At 47.9% G+C, this 26,318-nt stretch overlaps 1 protein-coding gene across 1 annotated transcript in view; it reads left to right on the forward strand.

Annotated features, from left to right (window-relative positions):
• LOC115082491 (cleavage and polyadenylation specificity factor subunit 1-like) overlaps positions 1–26,318 on the forward strand; it is a gene marked incomplete at its 3' end in the record, with an annotated part of 66,662 nt that overhangs the window by 22,180 nt on the left and 18,164 nt on the right. The window contains exons 3-5 of the mRNA XM_029586718.1: positions 1,431–1,564; positions 6,507–6,587; positions 22,646–22,797. Of these exons, the coding sequence (XP_029442578.1) occupies positions 1,431–1,564; positions 6,507–6,587; positions 22,646–22,797 (367 nt within the window). The remainder of the gene's footprint in view (positions 1–1,430; positions 1,565–6,506; positions 6,588–22,645; positions 22,798–26,318) is intronic.

Here is a 26,318-nt window from a genome sequence, read left to right on the forward strand (position 1 = left end):
CGGAATTTTCTCAGGTATCGCCTCAAGAGATTTGTAGGGCGGCTACCTGGAAATCGTTGCATACATTCATTAAACATTACCGGTTGGATGTTCAGGCTGCTGATGCTGGGGGATTTGGAGAGAGGGTACTCCGAGCGGGACTCTCTGCTTCCCACCCTCGGTAACTTAGCTCTGGTACATCCCAGGTGTCCTGGACTGATCCTGGTACGTACAGGGAAAGGAAAATTAGTTTCTTACCTGATAATTTTCGTTCCTGTAGTACCAAGGATCAGTCCAGGATCCCGCCCGTAGTATTGCGCTATAGTAACGGAGAGTCCGCTCATTGTTGTTTTTTAATACGCTGACCCCTTGTTTTGTTCGCTCTCCCGGTTGGGGAGTCTGTTTTCCTGTAGGGGTGTTGTAGTTGTTTTTTGGTTTTCTTAGTGAATTTCTATAGTTAGCTATGTTGGCTTTTGGATTTTCTACTTTGACATTACGTATGACTGAGGGGCTGTGACTGGCACAGGGGCTTATATATGGCTCCGCCCACAAGTTTTAATCTGTCTCCATCTACTGGTGCGGAGTCACAACCCAGGTGTCCTGGACTGATCCTTGGTACTACAGGAACGAAAATTATCAGGTAAGAAACTAATTTTCCTTTTTCTATATCCTCTAGCTTGTCCGTCAGAGCTTGTGATTGTCGCTGCAGGGCCTCGTGGTCACGCTGCAACTGCATCCAGCCCTCTCCCTGTGTATCAAGGCGCACATCCATTTCATCAATTCTCCTGCCCTGCTCTGCAGACTCTTCTTTAAGATCTGCAATCATTTCAGTGACTTCCAATTTATAATTTTTTAAATCTTGCCTCAGCTCAGCAAACCAGCTTCTCATCTCAGCCCTAGAAGGGCAATCGCAGTCCCGCTCCCGCGCCGTGTTAGCAGCCCCCTCCGTCTCCTCCAGCTCTGCCTTGGGCGCCATTTTGTGGGGGTCCTCCTCCGTATCTTTCAGATACGAATAGCGACGCAAGTCCGGGATTTTTCTTTTAGCTGCCATCCGAAAAAAGGTCAGCAGGACTTCGGATCGCGGTGCCAATACTTTTGCAAGCTTTCTCCGATATTTTTTGGCGTTTCGCGGACCGCGGGGCACGGAGCCTTCGGAGTTAGGCTGCGTGCATGGAGCGTGATGTCACTTCCTCCCACGGTATATTTATTCTGCTCAGTGTATGGGAGTTGGTTGGTGGGAGCACTGTGGCAGTGTATCTCACGCTGCTCAGTGTATGGGAGTTGGTTGGTGGGAGCAGTGTGGCAGTGTATCTCATGCTGCTCAGTGTATGGGAGTTGGTTGGTGGGAGCACTGTGGCAGTATTTCTCATGCTGCTCAGTGTATGGGAGTTGGTTGGTGTGAGCACTGTGGCAGTTCCATTCTAATCTTGCTTCTCTGTTTCTTTGTGCAGATGGGAGGGGACATAAAGAAAAATTGGAGCTGGCAGCTTCTTTCTCTTTCTTTGGAAATGTTATGTCCATGGCCAGTGTACAACTTGCTGGAGCCAAAAGAGATGCCCTGCTGCTGAGCTTCAAAGATGCCAAGGTATTTCTCTCTTCTCCCTCCTTGTGTGTACAAAGATTCAAGTCAACCCTCTCCCTTCTCCGTCTTGGGGGGTATACAATGACGTCAAGCTAACCCTCTCCCTTCTCCCTCCTGGCGTGTACAGGGATGTCACGCTAACCCTCTCCCTTCTCCCTCCTCCCTCCTGGCGTGTACAGTGATGTCACGCTAACCCTCTCCCTTCTCCCTCCTCCCTCCTGGCGTGTACAGTGATGTCACGCTAACCCTCTCCCTTCTTCCTCCTCCCTCCTGGCATGTACAGGGATGTCACGCTAACCCTCTCCCTTCTCCCTCCTCCCTCCTGGCGTGTACAGTGATGTCACGCTAACCCTCTCCCTTCTCCCTCCTCCCTCCTGGCGTGTACAGTGATGTCACGCTAACCCTCTCCCTTCTTCCTCCTCCCTCCTGGCATGTACAGGGATGTCACGCTAACCCTCTCCCTTCTTCCTCCTGCTGTGTTTGCTTGGAGATGAATTCTGTAAGAGCATCTTCAATTCTACTGTAAGATATCTTTGTAAATGTATATTTCCCTGTACGTACCCGGATCAGTCCATACTCAACACCCAGGATCTCCCGTCTGCAGAGGCGGAACAGGCAGAAAGGCTGGAAGGCGCGATTGCATATGGGGCTGATGCTCTCTATGATCTCCTCAGGGTGCAAGCCAGAGCCATGGTCTCAGTGGTGTCAGCCAGGCAATTGGGCTGCAAACTCCTCTTCTACGTCGCAGTTGGGCACTCTACCCTTCAAGGGTAAGTTACTTTTTGGCGAAGACCTGGACCAGCTTATCAAATCTTTGGGTGACAACAAGGTTCATAAGTTACCGGAGGACCACCCCAAGCAGTCCAGATACTTTTTTTCCGTTGCGCTCCCGTTTCCGGGGGCAACGCAGGTATAACAAGCTGCGTGGAGCTTTTCAGCGAAACACCTCCACTAGGTCTCCAGCATGGTCTCACTCCTTTCGGGACAGTCGGCCCTTCTGAAATGGTACCCATCAAGGCACCACCGCAAAGTCCTCACAATGAGATACAGTCGGCCCATTCCTCCGTTCCAGACTTAGGTGGTTGGCTGCCCCTATTTCTTGAGGAATGAGCCAAAATGTCTTCGGATCAGTGGGTCCTCGAAGTCATCAAAAGAGGCTATGCGTTAGTTTGCTCGGGATCTCCCGGACCTCTACTTGATCTCTCACTGCGGAACTCGGAAGCGCTCAGCGGTGTGCCAGACTCTCGACAGGCTTCAAGCGCTCAGTGCCATAGTCCCGGTCCCCTCCATGAACAGGGATCTGGCCAGTATTCCACCTAATTTGTCGTCCCCAAAAAGGACGGCTCCTTTCGACCGATTCTGGACCTGAAGAGAGTCAACAAGGCCCTCAAGGTTCCCCATTTTTGGATGGAGACCCTGAGGGCGGTCATAGCGACGGTTCGTTATAGGGGAGTTCCTTGCCTCTCTTGACCTGACGGAGGCCTACCTTCACATCCCAGTCTGCCAGGAACACCAGAGATTTCTTCGTCTCAACATTCTGGGATGACATTTTCAGTTTCAAGCACTCCCATCCTGTCTTGCCACCGCGCCGCGCACATTTACCAAGATCATGGTGGTAGTGGCAGCCTTCCTCTGGTGGGAGGGAGTCCTAGTCCACCCATACCTGGACGACTGGCTCATTCGGGCAAAGACGGAGGACCTGTGCATGATAGCGGTCAACCGGGTCTTGTCGGTTCTCACCTCCCTCGGGTGGATAGTCAATTTCTCAAAGAGCAACCTCAAGCCCTCTCAGGTCCTCGAATTCTTTGGAGCACGCTTCGACACTCGTGTGGGCAAAGAGGCCTGTGCACTCAAGCTCATGGGTCAAGTCCAACATCTGTTATCTCTCATGGTCCTCACGGCCTGGGATTATCTCCAGGTTCTGGACACTATGGCTTCAACTATAGAGAAGGGCTACCAAAATGATAAGGGGAATGGAACAGCTCCCCTATGAGGAAATGCTGAAGAGATTAGGGCTGTTCAGCTTGGAGAAGAGACGGCTGAGGGGGGATATGATAGAGGTGTTTAAAATCATGAGAGGTCTAGAACGGGTAGATGTGAATCGGTTATTTATTCTTTCGGATAGTAGAAAGACTAGGGGGCACTCCATGAAGTTAGCATGGGGCACATTTAACACTAATCGGAGAAAGTTCTTTTTTACTCAACGCACAATCAAACTCTGGAATTTGTTGCCAGAGGATGTGGTTAGTGCAGTTAGTATAGCTGTGTTTAAAAAAGGATTGGATAAGTTCTTGGAGGAGAAGTCCATTACCTGCTATTAAGTTCACTTAGAGAATAGCCACTGCCATTAGCAATGGTTACATGGAATAGACTTAGTTTTGGGTACTTGCCAGGTTCTTATGGCCTGGATTGGCCACTGTTGGAAACAGGATGCTGGGCTTGATGGACCCTTGGTCTGACCCAGTATGGCTTGTTCTTATGTTCTTAAAGCTCCCTCCCAAATCTTTTCTCTCTTCTGCTCTTTCCTCCTTCCTGAGCGCTCTCTCCCCTGTATCCCTTGGCCTTTCCTCCATCCCTTTGAGTGATTTTTTTACCTCCCCCCTCCATTGATTACCAATGACTCTTTCCCTAATGCCTTTCTTTCCCCAGCCACCTAATTGGCTGTGCTTCCTGCTGCAGCTTTTCTCCCTCACTGTCGGGCCAGCAGTGCCCAGAAAATGTCCCCCCACCTCCCCCCCACCTCAGCATGACTTCAGGCTCGTTCCAGGGCTACTCGGCCCTGCTATGCCTTGCTTTCTCTGCAGGCTGGTTTGAGCTCCTTGCACTCTTCCCTCCTCCACAAGGAGGCCCGGGAGGCTGCATGTTTGGGCGAGGGACCGTACTAGCATTAGGAGAGCCTTGCGGTTTGGGCAGGGCTGCTGGGCATGACCCGAGTACTGGATTTTATGTGTTTATGTACAGGGCCGTTGCAATATCTGTGCACAGAAAGCAGGCACTCGCTGTGGAGTGCTGACGCCTGCCTGGCTCCCTTTCCTGGGCGCGCAACGCAATATTGAAATTAGGAGTCGTGCTAAAAAGGAGGCATTTGCATCTGTAGCGCCTCCTCGGCATCAGGCGCACAGGAGCGAGGTGGCTGTCGGTGCGGGTTGGGATAACGGACGCTCGGTTTTCTCCTGCTGCCGGCAGACGCGCACAAGAGAGACGGCCCAGACTGCCCATCTTCTCTCTGTGTATTGGGTGTCCAGAATGTGTTTTTCAAAAATGGGGTTTTTTTTTAACCTAAATCTGCCGCCTTTGGTTCCTCCTACTTAGTATCACGACGATAGTATTAGGAGGAATCACAGAAAGCAGGAGTTTTCTCTTTTTTTTTTTTCAATTCGCCCTTCAGCATGGCCAGCCCTAGGCTAATAGCCTCATCTACATGGAATTTACATGTGATAATGCGCCGGTATGGACACACGATTTGGACTCGCTAATCCTGACATCGCATTGGGAGTACGTCTGCTGCGTCCAAGCACGCGTTTCGCAGCGTGCTGAGCTCTTTGCCTGACACCGCATTGGCCCTCTCTTGGGTGAGGTGTGGTCACTTCGTGGTTTCCACCACCGGCTTTCTATGGCTGCTGCACCTTTTGCCTTGGCTCCATTACCCTCTCCTCCTAGAGTCGGTACTAAGCAAATGCACTGAACCCATCCCCTCTTTATTGATTTGGTATTTATTGATCGCCCTTTCGTCCAGTTGAGGCCGTGTACAGTTAAAACAGTCATTAAAAATATAAAAACATAAAGCAGCGAATCCTAGGCACGAAGTGAACACTGCTCCGTGCAGAATCGTCGTTGCTGGACGTGATGAAGGAAAGGAAGCAGACATTATCACCTTGGGACAGGCGGGGATGTTCCCAGGTCAGAAAGCAGCTGGAGATGCAGAGGGAGGAGGCAGGTTCAGCTGGGAAAGCTTAGCAGAGGGCCACGTCTAATAAAACTCTCAGCGAGTGGCTCCCTGCAGTCTCTCTGCAGAACTGACCCAGGCTGAGCAAGGCTCTAAGAAAGGGAGAAATGGGTTCAGACGTGGTCTATGTGCTGCCAGGTTTTACACAAGTTGAGGTGCCCTCAAAATGCTGGCAGAATTTAACAGCTCAGAAAGGCAAGGGGAGAGACAGAGCGAGAATGGGGAGCAGGGTGGTGAGAGGGAGAGAGCATTAAAGAGGGCTGCTCGGCCTCGGAGGTGAAGAGGCAGGAAGAGGAGATCCCAGGCAGGAGGAAGTGAGACATTTCTGTGGTGCTAGAGAGAGCACAGTAGCCACTCTTGTACCTTTCCTGTGGGCTGCCAAGCCTCTTCCTTTCTCTCTCTTACCTTCCTGCTGGCACTTGGGTTGGGATTTTGCCAGCTCCTTGTGGCCTGGATTGGCCTCTGATGGAAACAGGATGCTGGGCTTGATGGACCTTGGCCTGACCCAGTTTGGCATGTTCCTATGTTCTTACCATTTAAATATTTGCCTTTCCAAATTCAAGCGAAAAAGCTTGATTGGCACCTACACAGTGATTCCTGGCTCTATTATATGCTCCGGTTACGGCTGCGCGAGCTTCCTACATCTACAGCCTGCCCCATGCACTATTTATTCAAAAAATGTACGGCCCGCCTACGCAACATGACTTGTTCTGCTTTCAGGGAGCCAGAAGTGCCAGAGTGTTTCTTCTGTTTTGTGTCTGAGAGAAAAATGCTTAGTACAGAGAGGTAAGCCCTGATCTCCTCCCCCCTTTCTTCTCTCCTTGGTGAAGCTTTGGTTTAACCGCACAAGTGGCCATGGCAGGGATGCAGGGCGAGCTTCCTTCCGGAGCTGGCGAGCAGATATCTTGCACCCTGCTGGAAGGCAGTTATTCCTGGTGGGGAAGCTTCACTTTCAGGATGACTCGTGCTTGACTTGTATCGTTTCTTTGCTCCCTGCAGCTCTCGGTGGTGGAGTATGACCCAGGCACACACGACCTGAAGACACTCTCTCTCCATTACTTTGAAGAGCCGGAGCTAAGGGTAAGGGGCATTTACTGTATCTGCCGAGGACTTTCTTCTCATAGCTACAGGGACACCCTAGAACCCTTCCCAGCATCCCCTGGGATCTGAGGCTGTGAGACTGGTAAGAAGCACTGTTAGCACATCCAGGTATCATTTGATTGCCTGTTCCCCAGACATTTACCATATAAAAAGCTACATATACTCTTTCAGGGCTCTGTGTTTTGGTGAGTACAGGTCACCACTATAATAAACCCAGGTGGAGCAACAGGTGAAAGAGATCTTCCACCGCCTTCTCTCCTTGCCATTGCATTGTCAGTCAGCCTTACTCTTGAGAATTTGCCCGGAGATCTAGAGATAGAGATGCCCCTGCCACCTTCTGTGTCATCCTTGTGCATACATGTGAGACAGAATTGTGATAGTTCTTAGCGTAAGAGTTATTGAATGGGATAATTCTGATGCTGTCACTGGCAGATATACACAGGAATTGCATGAATATATTTGAGATGTTTCCTCTTCCTGTGTGTGACAGAATTGTGATAGTTCTTAGTGTAAGAGTTATTGAATGGGAGAAATCTGATGCTGTCACTGGCAGATATACACAGGAATTTCATGACTATATTTGAGATGTTTCATCTTCCTGTGTGTGTGTGTGACAGAATTGTGATAGTTCTCCGTGTAAGAGTTATTGAATGGGAGAAATCTGATGCTGTCACTGGCAGATATACACAGGAATTTCATGACTATATTTGAGATGTTTCATCTTCCTGTGTGTGTGTGAGACAGAATTGTGATAGTTCTTAGCGTAAGAGTTATTGAATGGGAGAATTCTGATGCTGCCTCTGGCAGATATACACAGGAATTGCATGACTATATTTGAGATGTTTCCTCTTCCTGTGTGTGACAGAATTGTGATAGTTCTTAGCGTAAGAGTTATTGAATGGGAGAATTCTGATGCTATCACTGGCAGATATACACAGGAATTGCATGACTATATTTGAGATGTTTCCTCTTCCTGTGTGTGACAGAATTGTGATAGTTCTCCGTGTAAGAGTTATTGAATGGGAGAATTCTGATGCTGTCACTGGCAGATATACACAGGAATTACATGACTATATTTGAGATGTTTCATCTTCCTGTGTGTGTGTGACAGAATTGTGATAGTTCTCCGTGTAAGAGTTATTGAATGGGAGAATTCTGATGCTGTCACTGGCAGATATACACAGGAATTACATGACTATATTTGAGATGTTTCATCTTCCTGTGTGTGTGTGACAGAATTGTGATAGTTCTCCGTGTAAGAGTTATTGAATGGGAGAATTCTGATGCTGTCACTGGCAGATATACACAGGAATTGCATGAATATATTTGAGATGTTTCATCTTCCTGTGTGTGTGTGTGACAGAATTGTGATAGTTCTTAGTGTAAGAGTTATTGAATGGGAGAATTCTGATGCTGTCACTGGCAGATATACACAGGAATTACATGACTATATTTGAGATGTTTCATCTTCCTGTGTGTGTGTGACAGAATTGTGATAGTTCTCCGTGTAAGAGTTATTGAATGGGAGAATTCTGATGCTGTCACTGGCAGATATACACAGGAATTGCATGAATATATTTGAGATGTTTCATCTTCCTGTGTGTGTGTGTGACAGAATTGTGATAGTTCTTAGTGTAAGAGTTATTGAATGGGAGAATTCTGATGCTATCACTGGCAGATATACACAGGAATTGCATGACTAAATTTGAGATGTTTCATCTTCCTGTGTGTGTGTGTGACAGAATTGTGATAGTTCTTAGTGTAAGAGTTATTGAATGGAAGAATTCTGATGCTGTCACTGGCAGATATACACAGGAATTGCATGAATATATTTGAGATGTTTCATCTTCCTGTGTGTGTGTGTGACAGAATTGTGATAGTTCTTCGTGTAAGAGTTATTGAATGGGAGAATTCTGATGCTGTCACTTGCAGATATACACAGGAATTACATGACTATATTTGAGATGTTTCATCTTCCTGTGTGTGTGTGTGTGTGACAGAATTGTGATAGTTCTTCGTGTAAGAGTTATTGAATGGGAGAAATCTGATGCTGTCACTAGCAGATATACAAAGGAATTGCATGACTATATTTGAGATGTTTCATCTTCCTGTGTGTGTGTGTGACAGAATTGTGATAGTTCTTAGTGTAAGAGTTATTGAATGGGAGAATTCTGATGCTGTCACTGGCAGATATACACAGGAATTGCATGACTATATTTGAGATGTTTCATCTTCCTGTGTGTGTGACAGAATTGTGATAGTTCTCAGTGTAAGAGTTATTGAATGGGAGAATTCTGATGCTGTCACTGGCAGATATACACAGGAATTGCATGACTATATTTGAGATGTTTCATCTTCCTGTGTGTGTGACAGAATTGTGTGTGTTCTTAGTGTAAGAGTTATTGAATGGGAGAATTCTGATGCTGTCACTGGCAGATAGACACAGGAATTGCATGACTATATTTGAGATGTTTCATCTTCCTGTGTGTGTGTGTGACAGAATTGTGATAGTTCTTAGTGTAAGAGTTATTGAATGGGAGAAATCTGATGCTGTCACTAGCAGATATACAAAGGAATTGCATGACTATATTTGAGATGTTTCATCTTCCTGTGTGTGTGTGTGTGACAGAATTATTATAGTTCTTAGTGTAAGAGTTATTGAATGGGATAATTCTGATGCTGTCACTGGCAGACAGACACAGGAATTGCATGACTATATTTGAGATGTTTCATCTTCCTGTGTGTGTGTGTGACAGAATTGTGATAGTTCTTAGTGTAAGAGTTATTGAATGGGAGAATTCTGATGCTGTCACTGGCAGATATACACAGGAATTGCATGACTATATTTGAGATGTTTCATCTTCCTGTGTGTGTGTGTGTGTGTGTGACAGAATTCTGATAGTTCTTAGTGTAAGAGTTATTGAATGGGAGAGTTCTGATGCTGTCACTGGCAGATATACACAGGAATTGCATGACTATATTTGAGATGTTTCATCTTCCTGTGTGTGACAGAATTGTGATAGTTCTTAGTGTAAGAGTTATTGAATGGGAGAGTTCTGATGCTGTCACTGGCAGATATACACAGGAATTGCATGACTATATTTGAGATGTTTCATCTTCCTGTGTGTGTGTGACAGAATTGTGATAGTTCTTAGTGTAAGAGTTATTGAATGGGAGAATTCTGATGCTGTCACTGGCAGATATACAAAGGAATTGCATGACTATATTTGAGATGTTTCATCTTCCTGTGTGTGTGACAGAATTGTGATAGTTCTCAGTGTAAGAGTTATTGAATGGGAGAATTCTGATGCTGTCACTGGCAGATATACACAGGAATTACATGACTATATTTGAGATGTTTCATCTTCCTGTGTGTGTGTGTGACAGAATTGTGATAGTTCTTAGTGTAAGAGTTATTGAATGGGAGAATTCTGATGCTGTCACTGGCAGATATACACAGGAATTGCATGACTATATTTGAGATGTTTCATCTTCCTGTGTGTGTGACAGAATTGTGTGTGTTCTTAGTGTAAGAGTTATTGAATGGGAGAATTCTGATGCTGTCACTGGCAGATAGACACAGGAATTGCATGACTATATTTGAGATGTTTCATCTTCCTGTGTGTGTGTGTGACAGAATTGTGATAGTTCTTAGTGTAAGAGTTATTGAATGGGATAATTCTGATGCTGTCACTGGCAGATATACACAGGAATTGCATGACTATATTTGAGATGTTTCATCTTCCTGTGTGTGTGACAGAATTGTGATAGTTCTTAGTGTAAGAGTTATTGAATGGGAGAATTCTGATGCTGTCACTGGCAGATATACACAGGAATTGCATGACTATATTTGAGATGTTTCATCTTCCTGTGTGTGTGACAGAATTGTGATAGTTCTTAGTGTAAGAGTTATTGAATGGGAGAATTCTGATGCTGTCACTGGCAGATATACACAGGAATTGCATGACTATATTTGAGATGTTTCATCTTCCTGTGTGTGTGTGTGACAGAATTGTGATAGTTCTTAGTGTAAGAGTTATTGAATGGGAGAATTCTGATGCTGTCACTGGCAGATATACACAGGAATTGCATGACTATATTTGAGATGTTTCATCTTCCTGTGTGTGTGACAGAATTATTATAGTTCTTAGTGTAAGAGTTATTGAATGGGATAATTCTGATGCTGTCACTGGCAGATATACACAGGAATTGCATGACTATATTTGAGATGTTTCATCTTCCTGTGTGTGTGTGACAGAATTGTGATAGTTCTTAGTGTAAGAGTTATTGAATGGGATAATTCTGATGCTGTCACTGGCAGATATACACAGGAATTGCATGACTATATTTGAGATGTTTCATCTTCCTGTGTGTGTGTGACAGAATTGTGATAGTTCTTAGTGTAAGAGTTATTGAATGGGATAATTCTGATGCTGTCACTGGCAGATATACACAGGAATTGCATGACTATATTTGAGATGTTTCATCTTCCTGGTGTGTGTGTGACAGAATTGTGATAGTTCTTAGTGTAAGAGTTATTGAAAGGGATAATTCTGATGCTGTCACTGGCAGATATACACAGGAATTACATAACTATATTTGAGATGTTTCATCTTCCTCTGTGTGTGTGTGTGACAGAATTGTGTGTGTTCTTAGTGTAAGAGTTATTGAAAGGGATAATTCTGATGCTGTCACTGGCAGATATACACAGGAATTGCATGACTATATTTGAGATGTTTCATCTTCCTGTGTGTGTGTGACAGAATTGTGATAGTTCTTAGTGTAAGAGTTATTGAATGGGATAATTCTGATGCTGTCACTGGCAGATATACACAGGAATTGCATGACTATATTTGAGATGTTTCATCTTCCTGGTGTGACAGAATTGTGATAGTTCTTAGTGTAAGAGTTATTGAAAGGGATAATTCTGATGCTGTCACTGGCAGATATACACAGGAGTTGCATGACTATATTTGAGATGTTTCATCTTCCTGTGTGTGTGTGTGTGTGTGTGTGTGACAGAATTGTGATAGTTCTTAGAGGAAGAAAAGAAAGAGGGAATCTAAAGGAGATATTAAAAACTATATATACAGTACAGCAACGAGAGGAAAGCAGGAGAAAGGCTCGTCTACCTCAGTGTTTGACTGTCCCACTCATGTCTCTGGGGATCTCTGTGAAGTGATGTGGTAGTGCATGCTCGGTGGGTTGAGCTGCCGTGTGGCTAGGTCTAGGCTTCTCCTTTTTGGCATAGTAGGCCGTGAGGGGATTTCGTGCCTTTTTCTCATGGCGGGCTGGCAGTGCGCTACTGTGCACTCAGTTGTGCAATCAAGCACAGCTCCCCAACCACTAATGAAAGGAACTGTTATGCTTGAACCACTCAGTTAATTATCCATGCTAATCAATGGTGTACTATAGCGTTTTACTCTTAGGAGAGCTTTGTTAAACTAATTCTTCCTTTTTCAATTGTCCTGTATTGTAATCCCTCTTCATTGTAACTTACTTTCTTCTGGTTATTGGTTTCCCCTGGTTATACTGTAAACCAGTACGATAAGATTTTGTCTTGAGCATCGGTATATTAAAAGAATTTAAATAAATAAATAAGCAGTGTTGGGCGCCTAGTTGGACGCAAGCCTAGGCCCGTATATTTGCATACAAACTGTTTTGTGTACATCCATTTTGGGCGCAGGGTTTGTACACGCATAATCTAGGCGCTTACAACCAAGGTACCCGCGGCAAAGAACCCTAAGCGCTTACCCTTTTGTGCTGCATGCCGCATCACGACGTCTTTTTAGGATGAAACGGCTATATAGCATCGCTTGCCTCCTGAAGGATACCGTAGGTCTCTCCCTCAGTAGAGCGCTTCAGTCCGGTAGCCTTGAGGGGCCTGGCCTAGTGTACAATTAGCGATTGCTGGCTGAGACAGCTCAGGTCAACGTTTTTCTTATTGGAAAAAAAAAAAAGACACAGGGTAGCCCGCTCACGTCTTTGCGGAGTTCCGTGAGCTGAGGAGGCTGTGCGGGCATGGTGGGTTGAGCAGCCATTTGGCTAGGCCTCCCTTTTTGATCGTGTGGTAGGACACGAGGTGTTAGTGCATGTTTTTGTGCTGTGGGCCGCTCAGTGCGCACCTTTGCACCCATTTGTGTGTCCTGCTTTAGGCATCCAGATTAGGTGCCTACAGGGCGTGCGGCCTATGCGTGTATACTTGCGTGTATTTGTATGCGCACACGTTTTGTACACTCATTTTGAGTGAGGAAGCCTAAACACTTATCTAATTGTGCTGCATGCCACTTCAGTGTCATTCAGCCGCAGCTTTCTTTAAGCCTGTGACAGCATTGCCTGGATGCTTGTGGCGATTTCCCCCCTTCCATTTTTGCCGGCAGTGGTCCATATCCATGGTCTGCGGGGACTGGTATTGAGGGAGACACAAGGATTTTTCCTTATGGTATCCTCTGCGGACTCCCTCTCCGCTGTCGGTCCCTCCGGCATCTCAGTAGGTATTTCTCTCATTTTTTGCGGTCTATTCCCGAGCGTGTTGCCTCCCGGCGGCCATCAAATGTTCACCGGCTTGTTTTCATGGCATCTTCTGGGTTTCACAAGTGCCCCCAGTGCCCATGGACCATGTCTCATGGATCTGCATGAGGTCTGTATCCTCTGCTTGGGGGCTTCCCACGACGTCCGTGGGTGCCCCGACTGCGCCCAGATGACTCCCCCAAGGGCCGTCATTCCCATCTGGACAAGATGGAGAGCAGCATTTTGGTGCCAAGAAGTCTGATCCATCAACTCCGGTATCAGGGGCTTTGACATCGAGCGGCCGCGGAGACTCCTCAGATGCACTGTCACTTTCTACATCCCGTCTGGTTCATACTGTGATGAGAGGACCGTTCCAAGGCATCTGGATCGTTGGCATCCTCTGCACTGGAGAAAGACCGAGCTGAGCACCGAGAGAAACACAGACACTGGCCCCTGCAGTCGTCGCACAGCACCGTTGCCGACTACAGAGGAGCACCGGCTTATGCTGAGCCTGCTCCGAAGCGACCTCATGGTGAAGAGGCCCCATCCTCTTCCAAACCTGGGAATCCCAAGTGTTCCCCACCAAGTGCTGTGCCGGGCACTGAGCCTCCTCAGCCCCTCGTGGAGGCTCCGATGACGCTGCTCCTCCTCCTCCGTCGTCCGTGTTCTCATCACCGGACTTTCAGGAGGAGTTGGACCACAGGGTGCAGCAGGCAGTGCTTCGAGCCCTCCGGAGCTTTGAACCGTCCCAGGCGCTGGCCCCCATACCGGTGCTGGACCCAGTGCCTGCGCTATTAGCGTCCCTGCTGGAGCGTCTCAATGTCCTGCTGGCCATTCTACTTATGCAGCCAGTGCCTGGGGATCCTTTGGTTCTCTATTGGCCACCAAGGTCCCCTTCTGGAGTGATACCAATTCCTGGATCCTCAAAGGAAGATTCGCAACCGCGCCCAAAGCCCTCGAAGGTGCCTTCACTCCCCGAGCCCTTTTCCGGGCCATAGGAAATCCCAGGATAGTTGGTTCCCTCGGGGCCCTCGATGCTCCCAGTACCGTCGATGCCTTTGAGGCCCCCGGCACTGAAGTTGCCGAGAGAACTCTCTATGCTGTTGCCAGTGGGCATGGGTGCTGGCCTCTCTTGCTGTCCTGTGGACGTTAGTGAGGAGGATGTGCCATTCGATCCCTGGGGCGATGATTCATCGGCGTCCTCTTTGAGGACTCTTGCTACTTGCCTTCTGAGCCTTCTCTGCTGGACAGGAGTCGTCGCTCTCCCCCAGAAGACCTCTCCTTCGTGGACTTTTGTCCGGGCTATGGCGGAAGCCATTCCTTTCCAGCTCCTCACCGAGGAGGACGCCTGTCAGAAAATGCTGGAGGTTCTCCAGTTTGTGGATGTCCCAAAGGAGGTGGTAGCCATCCCAATCCACAAAATTCCCTTGGAACTTCTGTACAGGATGTGGGAGCACCCGGGCTCTTTCCCCTGTAAGACAGATGCCCTTTATGTGGTCCAACAGGCCTTTGGCTTTCAGAAATGTCAGCTCCCCCCTCCAGTCTGTGGTTGTGGAGTCTGCCTTAAAAAAGGCCAAGAGATCTTGTATTCATTCCTCTGGGCTGAGAACATAGGCCCCTGGACGCCCTTGGAAGGAGGGTTTTTCAAGGGATAGTGCTCATTGCCCGTATTGCCTCCTACCAGTTGTACATGGCTCGGTACAATAGGAATTTGTGGAGGCAAGTTCAGGAGCTGGCGGAGTAACTACCTCGGCAGCAGGATGCGCTGGAGGAAATAGTACAGAAGGGCCTGGGGGCCGGGAAACATGAGGTAAAGTCCACTTACAATGTCTTCAAGATGGCAGCCAGGGTATTGGCTGCGGGCAATAGCACCCGGCACATGCCCTGGCTTCAGGCCTCCCTGCACTGGAGAAAATTTCTTCCTGGACAAGGTCAGCGATGCGGTGGCTAAGCTCAAGGACCATCACGAGGCCTTGCAGCAGCTCTCGGCCAGCACCTCAGAACCGCCGTCCTCTGTGTGCAGGTCCTTGCATCAAGTACCTCGCAAGTTCTTCTACTGCCAGAGGAGATACTACCCTCCGGTTTCCCACACTGGGGCACCAAGCACTACAGCCAGGGGCCGGCCTTGCCAACAGAGTGCCCTCAGGCCCCAACCCATGCCACAGCCCAGACCAGCTGTGTTTTACTGGCAGCAAGAAAGTGGATACCAGCTCGCAGTGCCCACGGACCCCTACCCACTGGTCGGGGGCTGGCTATGTCTGTTCGCAGACCACTGGCCTCCTATTACCACAGACTGTTGGGTTCTGGGTATTGTAGAACCACATTACTGTCTGAATTTCAGGATAGTCCTGGTGGATTCTCTGCCACTCCCAGTGTGGGATCTGTCAGAGCATCAGGAAACTCTCCAGTTGGAGCTTTCAGCCTTGTTGAAGACCAGAGCTGTGGAACACACGCCTCGCTCTCAACAGGGCCAGGGATTCTACTCGAGAGATTTTTTGATACCAAGAAAAACAGACGATCTCCGGCCCATTTTTTGATCTCAGAGCCTTAAACAGGTTCTGGTTTGACAGCCAAGGTGCTACAGTCACTGGGGTTCATGATCGATTTCCCCAAATCTCATCTGAGCCCATCCAAGCAGCTAGCATTCATTGGGGCTCTCCTGGACACAACTCTGGTCAGAGCGTTCCTCCCTAGGGACTGCGCTCAGACCTCCATCCAGCGGCGCCGGACGATCTCTGCCTCTGCTCCACTTGCTGGGCCACATGGCGGCATTGGTTCACATCACTCCATGTGGGTAGCGCAGTGGACTCTCCGCTCTCAGTAGCTCCAGGACCTCTCGGCGCCAGTGCAAGTTACCTCGCTGCTTCTAGACTTCCTCTCCTAGTGGGAGAGCCTGACTAACTCGGAGAGGGGCCTTCCCTCCAGGAGGTACTGACTACTGATGCCTCCACCTTGGGCTGGGGGGGGTACATGTAGGCAGCCTCCACACGCAAGGCTTGTGGTCTGAGCAGGAAGCGAGTCATCAAACTTCCTGGAGCTGCGAGCGATCCGGTGCACCCTCTCGGCATTCCAGGATCACCTGGCCCACAAAGTGGTTTTGATCCAGACTGACAACCAAGTCACAATATGGTAAATAAACAAGCAGGGAGGCACGGGCTCTGTCCTGCTTTGCCAGGAGGCGGCACAGATTTGGGCTTGGGCCCTATCCAAGGACACGCTCCTGCGATCAGTTTATCTGGCAGGGACAGAGAACGTGGTGGCAGATTCCACCCCCACGCGTGGTCTCTCAACACAACAGTCGTGGACAGAATCTTCTGCCTGTGGGGCATTCCGGACATGGACCTCTTTGTCTCCCCTCGGAATTTCAAGGTGATCCACTTCTACTCCCTGTACAGGGAAGATGGGGAACCAGCCTCGGATGCCTTTGCCCTGTTTTGGGGCAAGGTCCTACTGTACGCTTATCCCCCGCTCCTGCTGGTGGGAAAGATTCTCGTGAAGCTCCAGCAGGACAGGGGCACCATGATCCTAGTTGCCCTGTATTGGTCGCAACAAGTCTGGTTCTCGATCCTGCGCGACCTATCGATCCGGGAGCCCATGCGCCTCGGCACCTCCCCAGACCTGATCACGCAGGACCCGGGCAGATTGCGCCACCCGAACCTCCGCTCGCTGGCCCTCACTGCCTGGATGTTGAAAGGGTAGTCTTACAGTCCCTCGAGCTCTCTGATACTGTGTCACAGGTACTGGTGGCTTCCCAGAAACCTTTCACCAGGAAGACTTACTTGTTGAAGTGAAAGTGGTTCTCTATCTTGTATGAGGCGAAGGGCCTAGACCCTTTCTTGTGCTCCACTCCGCGACTGCTGGACTATTTGTGGTTCCGCTCGGCGTCTGGGCTACAGATCGCCTTGATCCGAGTCCACCTGAGTGCTGTCAGCGCGTATCACCAGGGGCTAAGTGGTGCACCGATTTCTGTGCAGTCCTAGGTGGGCTGCTTCATGATGGGCTTGTTGCATCTAAAGCTCCCTCTGCGGCATCCTGTTGTGTCCTGGGACCTCAACGTGGTACTAGCACGGCTCATGCAGTCTCCTTTCAAGCCTATGTGCTCCTGCGAGCTTAAACATTTTAACTGGAAAGTCATTTTCCTGGTTGCTGTCACTTCCGCTCGCAGGGTCAGTGAGCTTCAGGCCTTAGTGACGTATCTGCCCTATACGAAATTCTTTCATGACAGGGTGGTTCTACGCATTCTCACTCTAAGTTCCTGCCTAAGGTGGTGACTGATTTCATAAGAACATAAGAACATGCCATGCTGGGTCAGACCAAGGGTCCATCAAGCCCAGCATCCTGTTTCCAACAGAGGCCAAAACCAGGCCACAAGAACCTGGCAAGTACCCAAACACTAAGAAGATCCCATGCTCCTGATGCAATTAATAGCAGTGGCTATTCCCTAAGTAAACTTGATTAATAGCAGTTAATCATCTCAATTAGTCCATCGTTTTCCGAGACCCCTTTCCCACCAGGGTGAATGGGCTCTGCACAGCCTGGGCTGCAAGTGTTCTCTTGCCTTTTATCTTGAGCGCACAGCAGTCCACGCAACTCTTTGTCTCCTTTGATAAAAACAGACTTGGTGTTGCGGTGGGCAAGCAGAACCTGTCCATCTGGTTGGCAGAATGTATATCCTTTTGCTTCGAGCGTCGGTGGCGTACTTTTGTGCGGTCCTCATTGCTGAGATCTGCAAGGCTGCGATGTGGAGCTGCCTGCACACGTTCACCGCCCATTACTGTTTGGACAAGGATGGTCAACATGACAGTACCTTTGGCCACTCTGTCTTTTGTAATCTGTTCCAAGCATAAGAACCCAACTCTCCCTACCTAGGACCCAGTATCTGGTTCGTGCTGCCTCCCGTTCTCACCATCAGCACTTCTGTTGTTGTGCCCGTTGGCACGCAGTTAAGTGCTGTTGGTCCCGTTATTGCTGGGGGCAGCCTGTAGCTTGGTATTCACCCATCTGTGAAGACTACCATCCTGCTTGTCCTAGGAAAAGCAGAGTTGCTTACCTGTAACAGGTGTTTGCCTAGGACAGCAGGATGTTAGTCCTCAGGAAACCCGCCTGCCACCCCGCGGAGTTGGGTTCTCCGTTGGTTTATTTTATTTTTCGCTAAGATATGAGACTGAAGAGGGAGCCTGCATGGCCGTGCGGATAGTGGCATTCTGGGCATGCTCAGCGTGCCAGTCAGTTTCTAGAAACTTTGACAAAAGTTTTCTCCTAGGACAGTGATGGCGAACTCCAGTCCTCGAGGGCCACAAACAGGCCAGGTTTTCAGGATATCCACAATGAATATGCATGAGAGAGATTTGCATGCACTGCCTCCATTGGAGATCCTGCAAGCATCACTGTTGGTGCACGGCTCCGGTTCTGAGGTGGCATTGGCAGCTGCCGAGCTGTCACCGAAGTGACCCTGGCCATCAGAGGCCCAATCTTCCTCTGCCCCTGGGTAGTCCTAGGCGTGGAAGAGCCGGGCACTCCTCATCCCCCTCCATCAGTCCTGGCCACTCCAGACTTTCAGGAGGAGTTGGACTGCAGGGTGCAGTCCGCGGTGCTTAAGGCTCTCCAGAGCTTTGAGCTACCCATGCCACTGGCCCCCATACTGGCGCCTGAGCCTTCGCCCTCGATGCTAGCTCCCTTGCTGGAGCATCCTTCTGGGTGCCCTTCTGACACAGCCGGTGCCCGAGGGACCTTCGCTTCCCCAGCGGCCACCGATGCCCTCCACCGGAGCAATCCTGATTTTTGGGTCCTCTGAGGAGGAAGATACAACCGGTACTGTGTTTCCCAGACCACAGTTCCCTGAGCCCTTGCCGGGTCCTTCTGGCCTTCCGTGGCCTCTGGTCTCCTCGATGCCAGGGGATCCGTCAATTCCCGAGGTGCCCCTGAGGCCTCCGAAGCCTACAAGCCTAGGGCTGATGCCCCTCATGGATCTTGCCCACAGCACCCTGGTCCCAAGACAGGCGTCAGGACAGTGCGTTTTGTCAATCTGTCCTGTGCAACCTGTTCCAGGCCTGACCCCAACTCTTCGTGCTTTTGTAGGAACCAGACAGTCCCCTACTGACCCTCATCGCTGCAGTTGTGTTGTGCCCGTTGGCACCTTGTTTGGTTACTGTTGGTCTATCCTGTTAACAGGGACAGTCTGGAGCTTGGCATTCACCCACATGCGAGGACCACCATCCTGCTTGTCCTGTGAGAGAGCGCAGTTGCTTACCTGTAACAGGTGTTCCCCTAGGACAGCAGGATGATCGTCCTCAGGAATCCCACCCGCCTCCCCATGGAGTTGGGTTCTCCCTCCAGTTTGCTTTATTTTCTCGCTCGTAATTTTAGTTTATGTTACAAGACTGAAGGCAGATCTGGCGTGGGCACGCGGATAGCGGCAGGCTGGGCATGCTCAGTCTGCTGGTCAAAGCTTCCAGAAACTTTGACAAAAGTGTTCTGTGCCGGGCTGCATTAGATGATGTCACTTGCATGTGAGCTGTCCTAGGAGAACACCAGTTACAGGTAAGCAAGCCTGCTATAAACTGGCCATAATTATACATAAAGTGCTATATAGTGATATGGTTATCTGTACAAATGTCCAAGCCACCCTGGACGTTTGAGACCTGCAGTCACCCAGACTAGTGCACATTGAGGAGACCCGGACACTAACGTTCGGTGTTGCTGGGCCAGATCTCTGGACCTCGCTTCCAGATGACCTAAGGAAAATTAGCTGTGCGCATTCTTTTAAGGAACAGCCAAGGACTATTTTAGGAGCAGGCTTTTGGGGCACAGAGTGGGGTGTAGGTAATATTTTGTTTAAAAAGCTGGATATATTGGGGGCTGAGGGGATATGTCACTGTCGGTCAGTTCTCGAGGATTATGAATGTTTTATATGTACTCTGCCTCGCATGTTAGAATGTAGTGATAAGAGAGGTTTTTAAATAAATAAAATAAGATGAAAACCTGTATGTACTTTGCATTATTGTTCCCTATGTGCTTCACTTTGTAATTTGTCACATTAAATTTCATCTGCCATTCAGTTGCCGAGTCCCCAGCCTGGCAAGGTCCTTCTGCAGTTACTCACGTTCCGCTGATCTTTTAACAACTTTGAATAATTTTGTGGCAGTCTGCAAATCTAATTCTCTCACTCGCTCTTTCCTTTTCCAGATCATGTATGAATGTTGCACAGACCTTGGGGCACTCCACTTATGACCTCTCTCCATTTGGAAAAGTGAATAATTAGTCCTACCCTTATCCGGTTATCGGTCCACATTAGGACACTGCCTCCTGAGGAGTCTCTCATGAGGGACTTTGTAAAATCCAGATGCACTGTATCAACCTGCTCACCTCCATCCACGTTTGTTTATACCTTCAAAGTAACTTAGTATATTAGAAAACCCTTTAAGCCATGTCTAGCCCTGTCATCTAAGTAGTTTATAGCAGGTTGGTGTAGTTTGTGGTGGTGGTGGTCTATGTAAAAGTGTATGTTTTATTGTAAGTCACCTAGAACACTGGGTTGCTGCATCATATATATAAACGTTTTAAAAGGTAAATTCTGTTTTTAATAACTTCCTTTATTTTACCTGGAATGAACATCAGGCTCACCGCTCTGTAGTTCTCTGGATGTTATTGAACTTTTTCAAAACTCTGTTAACTAGTTTGACGTTCAGATTTGCTTGTTTAGAAGTAAGCATTGGAATGGAGAGAAGGGTTTGGTCGAACATCATAGTTTGTGCTTCGATCCATCTGAAGAAAATAGGAAAAAGCATAAGCATTGTCAAGTTAAGTGTAAAACATTGATAAGGCAGGCTAAGCGAGAATTTGAAATGAAATTGGCCTTAGAGGCAAAAACTCATAATAAAAACTTTTTAAAATCTATCCGAAGCAAGAAACCTGTGAGGGAGTTGCTTGGACCATTAGATGACCGAGGGGTTAAAGGGGCTCTTAGGGAAGATAAGGCCATTGCAGAAAGACTAAATGAATTCTTTGCTTCTGTGTTTACTAATGAGGATGTTGGGGAGATATCAGTTCTGGAGATGGTTTTCAGGGGCGATGAGTCAGACAAACTGAAGGAAATCACTGTGAACCTAGAAGATGTAGTAGGCCAGATTGACAAACTAAAAAGTGGCAAATCACCTGGACCGGATGGTATGCATCCTAGGGAACTGAAGGAACTAAAAAATGAAATTTCTGATCTATTAATTTGATCTATTAATTTGATCTATTAATTTGTAACCATCATCCATTGTACCTGAAGGAGGGTGGCCAATGTAACCCACAAATAAATATTTAAAAAAGGCTCCAGGGAAACTACAGACCGGTTAGCCTGACTTCAGTGCCAGGAAAAATAGTGGAAAGTGTTCTAAACATCAAAATCACAGAACATATAGAAAGACATGGTTTAATGGAACAAAGTCAGCATGGCTTTACCCAGGGTAAGTCTTGCCTCACAAATCTGCTTCACTTTTTTGAAGGGGTTAATAAACATGTGGATAAAGGTGAACCGGTAGATGTAGTATACTTGGATTTTCAGAAGGCGTTTGACAAAGTTCCTCATGAGAGGCTTCTAGGAAAAGTAAAAAGTCATGGAATAGGTGGCGATGTCTTTCGTGGATTGCAAACTGGTTAAAAGACAGGAAACAGAGAGTAGGATTAAATGGGCAATTTTCTCAGTGGAAGGGAGTGGGCAGTGGAGTGCCTCAGGGATCTGTATTGGGACCCTTACTGTTCAATATATTTATAAATGATCTGGAAAGAAATACGACGAGTGAGATAATCTAATTTGCAGATGACACAAAATTGTTCAGAGTAGTTAAATCACAAGCAGATTGTGATAAATTGCAGGAAGACCTTGTGAGACTGGAAAATTGGGCATCCAAATGGCAGATGAAATTTAATGTGGATAAGTGCAAGGTGATGCATATAGGGAAAAATAACCCATGCTATAATTACACAATGCTGGGTTCCATATTAGGTGCTACAACCCAAGAAAGAGATCTAGGTGTCATAGTGGATAACACATTGAAATCGTCGGCTCAGTGTGCTGCGGCAGTCAAAAAAGCAAACAGAATGTTGGGAATTATTAGGAAGGGAATGGTGAATAAAACGGAAAATGTCATAATGCCTCTGTATCGCTCCATGGTGAGACCGCACCTTGAATACTGTGTACAATTCTGGTCGCCGCATCTCAAAAAAGATATAATTGCGATAGCGTGCTGAGTCCAGTTCAGGAGGATTTGTCTGCAAAAGATGATAGAGCTGGTCCAGAGTCTGCACAAAAAGTCCTATCCAATGAGCCTTAAAAACTTAAATATGTATATCCTAGAAGAGACTGAATGGTAAAAGTACAGAAGAAGGAAGAACAGAACAGTGCGGACCTTAGGCTTAAAGGAGGAGTAAGAATCAGAAAATATCCCTCAGCAGGCAGGATGATGAGTGCGTGGAGGCGAGTTCAGAAAGGCTTGTGCTCACGTTGCCGTCACATTCTCTGTTTTTGTGTTTGCACACAGGACGGGTTTGTACAGAACGTTCACATCCCCAAGGTGCGCGTGGATCCCGATGGGCGCTGTGCCGTCATGCTGATCTACGGAACCAGACTGGTGGTGCTGCCCTTCCGGAGAGACACCCTCACAGACGAGCATGAGAGCGGCGTGGCCGAGGGGTGAGCCTGGGGAGAACCTGGGACATGTTAGCTAAGTGCACCAGAAATGTCAGGGAGCAGTGCACCACGGCTGAAATGCTCAGGTGCTTAGGGAGAGCTCTAACCAGTAGAAGAAAAAGAAGTGGTGGTGATCCAGAAATGTCAGGGAGCAGTGCACCATGGCTGAAATGCTCGGGTGCCTAGGGAGAGCTCTAACCAATAGAAGAAAAAGAAGTGGTGGTGATCCAGAAATGTCAGGGAGCAGTGCACCATGGCTGAAATGCTCGGGTGCCTAGGGAGAGCTCTAACCAATAGAAGAAAAAGAAGTGGTGGTGATCCAGAAATGTCAGGGAGCAGTGCACCATGGCTGAAATGCTCGGGTGCCTAGGGAGAGCTCTAACCAATAGAAGAAAAAGAAGTGGTGGTGATCCAGAAATGTCAGGGAGCAGTGCACCATGGCTGAAATGCTCGGGTGCCTAGGGAGAGCTCTAACCAATAGAAGAAAAAGAAGTGGTGGTGCTCCAGAAATGTCAGGGAGCAGTGCACCATGGCTGAAATGCTCGGGTGCCTAGGGAGAGCTCTAACCAATAGAAGAAAAAGAAGTGGTGGTGCTCCAGAAATGTCAGGGAGCAGTGCACCATGGCTGAAATGCTCGGGTGCCTAGGGAGAGCTCTAACCAATAGAAGAAAAAGAAGTGGTGGTGCTCCAGAAATGTCAGGGAGCAGTGCACCATGGCTGAAATGCTCGGGTGCCTAGGGAGAGCTCTAACCAATAGAAGAAAAAGAAGTGGTGGTGATCCAGAAATGTCAGGGAGCAGTGCACCATGGCTGAAATGCTCGGGTGCCTAGGGAGAGCTCTAACCAATAGAAGAAAAAGAAGTGGTGGTGATCCAGAAATGTCAGGGAGCAGTGCACCATGGCTGAAATGCTCGGGTGCCTAGGGAGAGCTCTAACCAGTAGAAGAAAAAGAAGTGGTGGTGATCCAGAAATGTCAGGGAGCAGTGCACCATGGCTGAAATGCTCGGGTGCCTAGGGAGAGCTCTAACCAATAGAAGAAAAAGAAGTGGTGGTGCTCCAGAAATGTCAGGGAGCAGTGCACCATGGCTGAAATGCTCGGGTGCCTAGGGCGAGCTCTAACCAGTAGAAGTAAAAGTGGTGCTGGTGATTCTGCGAACCACTCATGAGAACTCCCTTAGCGTATCGTGGCCAGTGTTGGAAATTGTATCTGCAGAAGGATGCGGATGGAGAGAAAGCAGTGAGGCTACCACAGTGTGCAGGGTTTGCGCCTCAAGCCCTATAAGATGAAACTTAAAGACCTAACCATGCATGCCATATAGGGGGACCAAGTGCCTGGTGTCTGAGCAGACAGCCTGCTCTTGCAGCCACTTGTACAGTGCACGGATACAGTGGTAACTGCACACTTGAGAACCTGATCTAACTCTGGCCAGTTGCTCATTAGTGCTGGCGGCGTAGCACAGATCAGCTGCCTGCTGTTTTGCCTTTGGCAGCTTGCACAGCGGCAGAAGAGAAAAGAGAGAAACCGTGTTGCTTGCCCCGAACGTTTGTTCGTGTTTGAACTTCCCTTCTCTTCTCTCAGCTCAGCGTGAGTTGCTGGCTGGGAGGCTGCCCCTCCTCCCGTGACGGCTCAGGCAGTCTGCAAGGCCTGCCTGCCACACTTGCCTCATGATTTGCCTGCCTGTGTGGGTCAGGGGTCCATCCCAGAGCTGAACTCAGCAGCCAATTCTATGCCTTGATGTGCCTGAGCCTCCCACCTCAGCTTGTACCATGACTGCTTGGGCAGCTTTTTTCTCCGACTCCATCCGACAGGTAAAGTTGCCTTGCTGCTGCCCTGCATGCCTCCCTCTCTCCCTCCCATTTCGGGACTCCCATCCTGTCCCTCAGAGCCGTGGAAACCTGCCCACCATATCTTTGCTGCTGCTCCACTTGTTTACTGACTGCCCCCCTCTCTCCCATGACAGGCAGGTGTGGTCTGAATCTGGTCGCCTCCCGCAAGCTCAGTCACCCACCTCATCCTGCCATGTGTTTACTGTCACCTCTCCTGCCACAGGCTGCTGAGGCCACAGGAGCCAGAAGTCAGTTAAAGTTTATAGTGTAAAAAAAATTAAGGAAAGCCAAAACCAATTTAGCAAATTGATGTCATCTACAAATCATGTGATTATACAATTGTAGTGACTCCCCCTTTTTCCCTTAATCTCACTTCCCGCCCCTCCATTTATAACAGTAATTTATATAGCATGTGTGTGTCAGTGAAAGTATGTAAGAAGGAGAGTGTGTCAGAGAGAGCATGTCAGATCATGTGTGAGAGTGAGAATGTATGTGAGAGGGAGCGTGGGTCAGTGAAAGTATGTAAGAGGGAGAGTGTGTCAGAGCATATGTGAGTGGGAATGTATATGAGAGGGAGCATGTGTCAGTGAAAATATGTAAGAAGGAGAGTGTGTCAGTGAAAATATGTAAGAAGGAGAGTGTGTCAGTGAAAGTATGTAAGAGGGAGAGTGTGTCAGTGAAAGTATGTAAGAGGGAGAGTGTCAGGGAGAACATGTCAGAGCATATGTGAGTGAGAATGTATGTGAGAGGGAGCGTGTGTCGGTGAATGTATGTGAGAGAGAGCGTGTGTCGGTGAATGTATGTGAGAGGGAGCGTGTGTCGGTGAATGTATGTAAAAGGGAGAGTGTGTCAGGGAGAGCATGTCAGAGCATGTGTGTGAGAATGTATGTGAGAGGGAGCGTGTGTCAGTGAATGTATGTGAGAGGGAGTGTGTGTCAGTGAATGTATGTAAGAGGGAGAGAGTGTCAGTGAATGTATGTGAGAGGGAGAGTGTGTCAGGGAGAGCATATGTGAGAGGGAGCGTGTATATGTTACAGAGGGTCAGGGAGCATGTGTATATGTTGTCAGTGCGTCCATCCATGTCAGAGAGAGGGACTAACTGTTTATGAGAGAGTGTGTGTGTGTGTATAGGAGAAAGTTTGTGTGTCCCCTTCACCTTCTCCCGTCCCCCAATAATCCATGACAATTGTGGGCTGACTGGAAATCAAAAGTTCCCAGGTATGGAGAGCAGAAGGTTTTAAAATCTTTATTAGTTTTATTTATTGGTGTTATTTGATGGGTCTGCTGATTTGAAATATTTTATTGGTGTTTGTGAACTTTTATAAACATTTTTTAAGTTTAAATAAGTTTTAAATTATTGGATGTTCTATTCATCAGCTCTTTGGAAATATTACTTATTTTTTATCAGTATGGATTTACTATTATATTTTATATTTCTTATTATGTTTTATATTTCTTGATTTTTATTATTTGATGTTTTATGAGAAACGGGGATGTTTCAGTTTTTCTGTTATTGAGCTGCATACAGAGTCCGGCTCGTTGGGGTTTCCAGTTCAGTTTTTGTTTGCATGTTTCTATTTAAACTTTATGGTCTCTCTCTGTTTTGCCTGCCTGACTGAGGGGAGATATTCTGCTAGCATGAAGCTTATGTGTAGGAATCTGCAGCAGCTTGGCTTGTTCTATTTTCTTACTAGGCGG

The sequence above is a fragment of the Rhinatrema bivittatum genome, unplaced genomic scaffold (assembly GCF_901001135.1).
Source record: "Rhinatrema bivittatum unplaced genomic scaffold, aRhiBiv1.1, whole genome shotgun sequence".
NCBI classification, from domain to species: domain Eukaryota; kingdom Metazoa; phylum Chordata; class Amphibia; order Gymnophiona; family Rhinatrematidae; genus Rhinatrema; species Rhinatrema bivittatum.